Source organism: Rhincodon typus, chromosome 29 (genome assembly GCF_021869965.1).
Source record: "Rhincodon typus isolate 14 chromosome 29, sRhiTyp1.1, whole genome shotgun sequence".
Lineage (NCBI taxonomy): Eukaryota > Metazoa > Chordata > Chondrichthyes > Orectolobiformes > Rhincodontidae > Rhincodon > Rhincodon typus.
In genome coordinates, this window is record NC_063360.1 from 18027200 (window position 1) to 18037144 (window position 9945).

The 9945-nt window shown below is 39.6% G+C and overlaps 1 protein-coding gene across 1 annotated transcript; it reads right to left on the reverse strand.

The window, feature by feature from the left end:
• Positions 1–419: 419 nt before the first annotated feature.
• On the reverse strand, positions 420–1249 carry LOC109923412 (nuclear factor 1; the record flags this gene model as incomplete). Its single annotated transcript, XM_020523438.2, has 1 exon — positions 420–1249. A coding segment is annotated over one exon (546 nt), but the record flags the coding sequence as incomplete, so codon positions are not given.
• Between the last annotated feature and the right edge of the window lie 8696 nt (positions 1250–9945).

Sequence of the window (9945 nt, forward strand, 5' to 3'; positions counted from 1 at the left end):
ACTGTCAATATTAGCAGATTTAATGCATCTCGACTCATTATAGTAGACATTGACTGGTCTATTTTAAATGGGTTAACACTTTGACTAAAATAGCAAAGGAATACATATTAACCTGCATATTACATTTTAGTTTACTTATATCAGTAAAACTTTTATGTTAAAGTGGGTTCCCTTAATTATGTAACACATATGGTTTCATAGATCATTTGACAGTAATCCAGTTTAACAACTATATAATTCTTCCAGTTATGAGAATCTGTTAATTATGCTTTATATTTGTTCCCATAAGATTGTTTGTTCGTCAGATTTTGAAAAATTACTCAACCAACTTTGACAGTTTAAAGATACATTGTTGGGCTTGGATTAAAATAGTTTTAATTAACTGACTTGTAAAATTGAAAATGTAGCACCCAAGACAATATTTTGTTATAAAAAGTAAGCATTTCTCCATCAAGCTCTTCACAGTTTCAGATAATGTGCTTCCAAATGAATGATGTTTACTAAAACTTGGTAATGGACACTTGTCAGTTTCACTTTGCCTGCAGCCCCACAGGCCGAAAACAATATAATGTAGGTAATCACTTAGCAACAATTGTCTTTTTGAAAAAGCATAACTTTTACATAAAGAATCATTGCAAACCATTCACAGTTACAGTGGTGCTATGGAGGATAAAAGGCATAAGTTAAACAGCTGATCATGATGTCACTTACCTCTTTCTTGCACAAAGTATGCCAAGTATAAATCAAGTTCCTTAACTGAAACACTTATGTGATGGGGCTGCACACACAGCATGGGATTATTACACTGTTGGGACTTCACTAGACGTTCTCCATCAGTACTTTCCAAAGGGATCCCTTTAAACAGGATCACCATCACTAGATCCAACCTCCAAACTTTATCTGCTTGCCGTAAACAATCGATACGTCTTATTTTGCCTTTCTGGTCCGGATTGGAGAGAACACAGCAGGGAGGCTTCTTCCCTGTGATGGTCAGCACGAAATCTTCGCGATACTCAGGACGGATGTCCTTGCGTAGTTTGGCAAGCAGTCTTGATGCCCACTTCTGTTTCACCTCTGCTTTCTCACTCAGCAACTCATCTTTCACTGCTCTCTCTTCGTCCTTTGTCATCCGCTTCTCATGCTTCTTAAAGTACTTTCGTTTCCGGGCTTGTAGGTTGAACCACGTGTAGGCAAATGCACGGACATGTGGAAGAAGCGCCTCAATGAATGGATGAAATTCATCCTGATAAGAGATAACACAGTATCAGAAGTAGTGATTAATACATTTGGGCATCCTTCTCATATTTTATGTTCTTAGATTATAACGATAAAGTTCCCAGGTCTCCCAGATACTTGTCAGTTATAACAGCAATAGGCTGCTACAAATATTTACATGTATTTTACAAATATATTTTCACGGGAATATATATATTTTAAGTGAGAGACTTTCTCGCCCACTGTTTTTTAATGATTCCAGCTATAAGACATGTTGTTTTCTTATTAAACAAATCTTAACTAACTTTACATCTGAATATAGAAGCTATATGTTGTATGAACTTTAATCAGCTTTCCTCAGCTTTGATCTCTTTCAGAAATAGAAGTTCTAATTTATAGGGACTTGTGGCCATTTTCCTAATGTTCGGTTTCTGTCACTTTTCAAAATTGTTGATTAACAGAATTGATAGAATACAGTTGAATTGGAAACACATTTCTAACCAAACATTCAGATCCTCCACCCCACTGTAACAGCGTCTGTACTATTTACAAAAATTCATCAATACCCCTTCAACAACATCTCCGAAACCCATGAACTCTACCATGTAGAAGGACAAGGGCAGCAGATATGCGGGAACACCACTATTTACATAATCCTCTCCAAGCCAGACACCATCCTGACTTGGAACTATATCGTCGTTCCTTCACTGTCACTGGGTCAAAATCCAGGAACTTCCGCACCAACAGCAAATGGATTGCAGTAGTTCATTAGGAAGCAGATCACCACCACTTTCACAACGATAGTTAGGGTTGGACATTAAATAATGGCACAGCCAGCAAAGCCTACATTCCCTGAATGAATAAATAAAGCTTGCTGACTCTCCAGCCCTCTTATAACAAACAATATTACCTATAAAAAAAGTCTTGATACTGTTGGTCTCTTAAAGACAGGCTGCAAATGCATATTAAAGATACAGACTTCGTCATTGATATGATGTAGTTATATTGTTTAACAGGTTGAATGATCTGGAGTGATGCAAGTATACACCATGTCCACTTTGTGTTCTAATAAGACAGTAGAGTTTGATGCACAAATGCTTACACTCCCGATAACTAAGCACTGTGCAATCTTTCAGTGTTGGTGAAAGGGGGATCAGACAAAAAGGGGGAAAAATTAAACATTGGCAATGGGAGTTTTGACCTCTGATTTCAGACGCAACGAGAGCTCTGTGTGTCACATTTCAGGAAAGATCACCATGTTAATTGTTAACTATGCTCTTAACTCAGAGGCACAGGGCCTGTTCAAGATGTAAAAATCCCTGGAGACACACGGCCCCTTCGCTGAGAGCTTTTAATCAATCTTAGGCCGACAGCCGTTCGTTGTGCCTGTAATACACAGGATCACTGCAGGAGGAAGGTAAAGCGAGGGGGTCATAGCAGGAGGAGAAAGCAAGGAGGAGATGAAAACATGGGGAGATGGGGAAGGCTGCAAATAAGAATCGGCAGTGTGGGTTGCCCTGCCTTTCTAATGCCAAGTCTCTCAAACCAGCATTAAGTGCCTTTTGATTGTGAAAGTCCACCATATCCCCATTCCCCCAACCACCATTCTCCCCCATAGCAGGCTAGCAATTTCAAAAGAATTTGCTTTACAGGCATCCACACAGTGGCTCACCCTCCTGGACTGTAATTATGTTGTTAAATAGACACTAATTGCTAATTTAGGGGCACCATTGGGCGATAGAGTAGGAAGCATGTCCATGAGCCTTCCTGCTCTCAGCCTAACTGGGGCAGAGACTGGAAAGTAGTAGGGGCCACACACTTTCCCTAATGTGGTCCAAGCACCAGGCTTGCCATAGGAAAGTGAATTAAATTCTGCCCTAGTTCTTTAGAAACAACTAAAATTGACTGAGGAGTTTAAAACTGATATGCAATGAATTTCTTGGTCACTGAGGGGCCAAAGGTATCATGTCAACACTTATTTAAACCACTTCTTAAAATGCAATGCACCATCAGCCCAGTGATGTGATTTCTCAATTAAACTGCGGTATTTCCAAGCATACCAAAATCTGTGCATAATTTTACTCATAATGAACAATAAAAAACAGAAGTTCTACAGATGTATGTTTTTTCACAACTCACAGTTTTGGGTCGTGATTCAGTTGACAGTGAAGATATGGTCCTATTGCATTACCCAACCATAACCTTTTAGATAGTTAACATCCATGAAGGCTACACATGGTTTCCTCTTTTCTTAAGACCTAAGTCACTGAATGTATGACCACCAACAGTGGAGATGAAGGAGTGGCATTGTACCAAGTCTCAAGAGCGATACAGGTTCCTGTGGAGTTGTATGATTGAAGAAGTTTACAAAGTTGCTGAAGGAGTGGGGAACCATTGAAGAAAGACTGAGGGGCATAATTCAACAATGTATTGAGATGTGTACAATTTTAGTCAGTCCTTAACTACACCCACATCAAGAAGTGGTTTAAATAAGTGTTGACATGAAACTTTTAGCCTTTCAGTGACCAAGAAATTCACTGCATATCAGTTTTAAACTTCTCAATCAATTTTAGTTGTTTCTAAAGAACTAGGGCAGAATTTAATTCACTCTCCTATGGCAAGCCTGGTGCTAGGACCACATTAGGGAAAGTGCATGGCCCCTACTACTTTCCAGTCTCTACCCTGGTTAGGCCTGGAGAAGGAAGGCTCATGGACATGCTTCCTACCCTATCGCCCAATGATGCCCTTAAATTGGCAATTAGTGCCTATTTAACAACATAATTACAGTTCAGGTGGGTGAGCTGCTGTGTGGACGCCTGTAAAGCAAATTCTTTTGAAATTGCTAGATTATCTATGAAAATACAAAGAAAACCTTTGCTTTTGTATAACACTTCTCAAGATCAACAGACCTCTAAAACAAATTTACTGTCAATTAAGCCACTTGTTGGATATAGTCACTGTTGTAATGTAAGAAACATAGCTATTCATCCTTTTTAATTCTCAATTAGAAAATTCCTCTGGCCAATTTTTAAACACTGGCTTTATTTGTTGATGACACATTCTAAATTCTAGTAAAATACCAGATAAACAAACAACATTTACACTACACTTTTATGCTCCAAACTGTTCTGGATTATCTATTTTTGTCAATAACAATGACCAGATTAACAAATTATGATCAACACTCAAATGTACACTACTAATATAAAATAGGGATGATGTAACAATCTTATCATTTCTCGCATTTATAGCTTGAGGATTTTGCCTTCATGACAGTAGTTAAATATAATAATATTAATTATAAAGTAATAAAGAGCCAAATGTAAGACTCTGCCTCTGAATGCATGAAGCATTCAAAAGCAAATGGATGAACTAATAGCACAAACAGAAATAAATAATACACTATGGCCAGGACAGAGGCCTCAGAATTATATAGATTGGGACCTGAATATTGAAGGGTAGGGACATGTAGGAAGGACAGGATGCTAGGAAAAGGTAAAGAGGTGGCTATATTAATTAATTATGGTATTGGCACAATATAGAAGTAATTCGTGGAAGTGATGTACAGGCCCCCAAAAAGTAGCACACGGCAGGGTGGAGCAACAGAAGAAGTAATGGGAAATAAAAACTGAGAAGTGCTGGAGAAACTCAGCAGGTCAACAGCATCTGTAGTGACAGCAATAGGTCTGAGGAAAAGCCATACTGGACTTGATACATTAACTCTATTTGTCTCCTTCAGGCACTACCACTATCCAAAAAGGGAGGCATGCAGGAAGCTGGAAACTAGAGTGCATTTATTTAACAACTGCTGTAGGGAAGAATTTTAAAGCTTTATAGCAGGGCATTTACGGAGCCAACATGATTTTGTGAAGTAATATACGCTGTGGATAAAGGAGAATCCGTAGATGTACCACGCAGAAGGCATTCCATAAAGTGCCTTATCAAAGGTTATTGCAGAAAATAATAGCTCATGATACAAGGGGAAACATATCGACATGGATAAAACATTGGGTAACTAACAGAAAACAGGTCACCCATTTATAAAACTCTTTGGAACTCACTTCCTCCCAAAAGTAGTGGAGAATATTTTAAGCTTTTTAAGATAGAGTTTGGTTCTACATAAACAAACGGTTGAACGATTATCATTGATCGGCAAGGTTGTGTAGAAATCAGGTCAGCCATGATCTTACTGAATGACGGAGCAGGCCTGTAGGGTCAAGTGGCCTACTCTTGCTCCTAATTCATATGTTCATATTGAAGATGCAGTTATTGTGTTCATTAGTATCGATATGAAGTGTGTTTCATAAAATGAAAGTGGAAATAAAATTGACGAGTTGGGTCTGCACTCTGAATCTAGTTTTCCCAGAAACAGGAGACAGAAACTACCTTGGATAGATCATTTCACATTGCCGCTGCTACAGACCAGGCAAAGACAGATTTTGAGAAGTATGTACGATGTGACTTTACAAACACTTTTTTCCATTTTTTGATGTTATAAATCAACAGTATTTTGGTCCATTCTCTTATGGTAATCTGAGGGGCAGGACTTTGTATATCAATTTAAATTTACATGCACTAAGCTCCAATGTTGGTGAGTTCATAACAAAGGGCAGGCAGTAAATGTAAGATGGGACTGTAGCCTTGACAATTGCATTCCAGAGCTACTATTCTGCTCAGCAGCAATATTATAACCTTGACCTAAATAATCAGAAAAATGCTGCTGTTACTGCTGCTTCTTGCTTAACTCTTCACAATGTGAGCCAGCCAAAATTACAGCATGGAATTTCCCTGATTTTCAGTGCTACAGATCGAAATCCAATACTCACAGGAGCTGTTGCATGGACATGTTGAGCACCTGGGCCAGCTTGATTTCAAAATTCCATGGCAATTTCAGCTTGTTGAGTTCACAGCAAGTCCATGCTACCACGTTTGTGATATCTACTGTGGTGTGAACCTCTACTGTGCCCTTCTGCATGCATTAATATCATTGCCCTTTTAATACAAAATATACCTTTAGCATCTTGCAAAATGACACTTTGATATGAAAGGCCTCTGCACAAATGGATTGCATCTTATAGCTACCATGGCTTAACTGTTTAGTGAGAAGGTTGAAAATATATAACTATATCTATTAGAATTGTGATCTTCTGTACAATAGGTGAGGAAATCAAAAATGCATTCAGCACTCATGTTGGGATACAGAATACAAGATCAACACAGGGATTCTTCCAAAATGAATAGCGGACCAAACCTGTATTTTCTTTGAGGCTGTCTTTCTCTCTGGTCTATTAGTTTGGTCATCCCATCTCCTGGTTAAAACTAAACTGTTGCTGAATCTTTTTATTTTAATCCACCATTGTTTCCAGCTCCTTCAAATTATAACGATAGCTGGAGGTGAGGAGTGGGGTTCTGGCCCCCTTTGATTCCAATTACTCCCATCAAGCTGCCCTCAATTACAAGGTACATAATTGAAAGACTGAGTGCGGAAATTGCCATGTCACAGCAACTCCTCCAAATCGCTTTAGGATAGCTCAGAATTCAATACCAACACAGAAAGAGTGACTGCCAGTCAGTCACTGTCATCATGTAATTATCATACTATTAATAGGACTTTTAGCAAGTGTTTCCCAACTAATTTGGTTACAGTCAAATATACTAATGACGGGATGATTATCAAACAGGACATCAATAAAAGTAGGATGGGTCCTCCACGAAAAAGTCTAAGAGTCTGTTTCAGTGTACTGAGGATCAGGAATACACAGTATATAAATACATGCACATTCCTACATTCATATCATGTTGAACAGCAGTGAGGCCTCTCTACACTGTAGCCACAATAATCAGCACAGTGTGGGTGGAGCTTCAGTACATAAAACTGCATTGTCAACTTGTAATCTGCTGATTTGAGCTCTTCCCACAGAACAGCAACCATAGTCAAAGATAATGTTTCTCAGCATTCCTGGTGTCATTCCTTTGTTTAAAATGGATGGCAAGTTTCCCAACCTGAAAGTTTAACACTGTCCTAAAGTTCACCCAGGACCTAATTGTTTTCACACACTATCCTGGTTAATTACAGAGACAAATGAGCAGCAATGGTGTCATGATGAGTTTATACGGGTCTCACTAAAAATAGAATCCAATACAACTAAAAAAACAAAGTCATTTCAGTAACAGAAAGATCTCATCCTACAATCAGACTCACACCAATCATCTGAGCTAATTTTAGTCTTACTGAATATGGAGGTCTGTAGAAGAATTGTCCAGGCAGATGGCACGTTCCCACCCACATACACTCCAATAACAGACAAAAAAAAAAGCTCGCCACTCAGTTTTGTAATGGATCATTTAGTCAACCATCAATACATGATTGAGTAAAGCACTGAAAATTGCTTATTCTCAAGCATATCTAGTACTGTATAGAACACAATGGCTGGAAGAAGACGTGGTGTAGTGGTAATATTACTTGGCTAGTAAACCAGAATTCTAGGCCAATGCTCTGAGAGCATGCATCTGAATTGCACCATGGCAGATGGTGAAATCTACATTCAATAAAATCTGGAAACAAAGAAGCTGGCCTAATAGTGATCCTGTAACTATTGTTGATTGTCATAAAAACCCATCTGGTTCGTTCATGTCCTTTAGGGAAGGAAATCTGACATTCTTATCTGGTCTGGACTACATGTGACTGCAGAACCACAACAATGTGTCTGACTCTTAACTGCCTCTGAAGTGCTCTGAAAAGCCACTTAGTTGCATCAAACTGCCATAAAATATGATTAAAAGAAATGGGCACTGATGTAGGCACTGGAATCAATAATGACACACACAGCCCTGTTGACCCTGTAGAAGTCTGTTTCCAAAATTGGGAGAGGAGTCATACAAATGCATCAAGCAATAGCCTGACACAGTCCTACTCATACTATCACACATTACATACAATCAGCATCCCAGGGTATATCCTATCCCACCAGGAGCACAACACCTGTGGTGACAATACAGGGGTATACATTCAGGAAGGAGTTGCCCAGGATGTCCTCAAGACTGACTTTGTACCACGTGATATCAGGTCAAACAGGGCGAGGAAACCTTCAGATGATTACCACCATATCCCCACACCTCAGATGATGAATCAGCTTTCATCATGCTGAACACAATCAGTGAAAGCAGTATGTACACTGAGTAAGGAAAATCAATATCTGTTACCAAGAATGAGTCAGTACACTACTACTGACTGAGTGGTGTCCTAGACTAGGTCTGTCAGAAGCGTTAAAGGAGTGAAGGAGGGGAAAAAAATCTGCTTGACTTTGTCTTTACCAATCTATCTATCACAGATATTTCTGTCTAGAGTATGATGGTAGGAATGACTACTGCACAGTCCTTGTGGAGATAAAGTCCTATCTTTACAATCAAGATACCCTTCTTCGTGTAGTTTGGCACTATCTCTGTGCTAAATGGGACAGACTACAAACAGATCTAACAACTCAAAAACTGGGCATCCATAAGACACTGGGCCATCAGCAATGGCAGAACTGTACTCAATCAAAATCTGTGACTACATAGCCTCACATATCCCTCTTTATAACATTACCACCATGCTGAGAGATCAACTGGCACAAGATGAGCACCAGGCTTACCTACAAATGAAATGTCCACCTGGCAAAGCTACAAGAAAGGAATACTAACATGCAGACAGGGCAAAGCAACTCCATAAGCAACAGATCAGATCTAAGCTCTGCTGACTTGCTACATCCAGTCATGAATGGTGGTAGACAATTAAACAACAAGAGGTACAGGTTTCACAAAAATGCAAAAGACTAGGCTGAAGCATTTGCAGCATCTTCAACTGCAAGTGCCAAGTGGATGCTTCATTTCCTCGAGATCCTCAGCATCAAAGATGCCAGTTTTCAACCAAGTTTATTCACTCTACATGAGAGCAAATAACAGCAGAAAGCAGTAGGCACTGCAAAGAATATGGGACCTGACAACATTCCAGCAATAGTACTGTTGACGTGATTCCAGAACTAGCCATGTACCCAAGCCAGAGATAGTAGGAACTGCAGATGCTGGAGAATCTGAGATAACAAGGATGTTAATTGGTCAGGTTAGATTTGCCTTGCTTTTTGCACACAGGACATATCTAGGCAATTTTCTACATTGTCAGGTAGATGCCAGTGTTGTGGCTGTACCAGAGCAGCTTGGCTTGGGTACATGAGATAACAAGGTGTAGAGCTGGATGAACACTGCAGGCCAAGCAGCATCAGAGGAGCAGGAAGGCTGACATTTCGGGCCTAGACCCTTCTTCAGAAAATGTAGAAAATTGCCTAGGTATGTCCTGTGTGCAAAAAGCAGGGCAAATCTAACGTGGCCAATTAACATCCTATCAATCTACTCATAATCATCAGCAAAATAATTGAAACAGCCATTGACAATGCCATCAAGTGGCACTTGTAAAGGAAATAACTTAATCATTGATGCTCAGTTTGGGTTCCGCCAGAGCCACTCAGTCCTGACTTCATTGCGGCCTTGGTTCAGACACGGAGAAAAAAGCTGAATTCCAGAGGTGTTTTCAGAGTGACTGACCTTGATAGCAAGGCAGCATTTAATATAGTATGGAATCAAAATGTCTGAACAAAACTAGAGTCAATGGGAATCTGGGGAAACGACGCACCACTGGTCGGAGTCATTCCTGGTACAAAGGGAGATGTCAATGGCTTTTGGAAGTCAGTCATC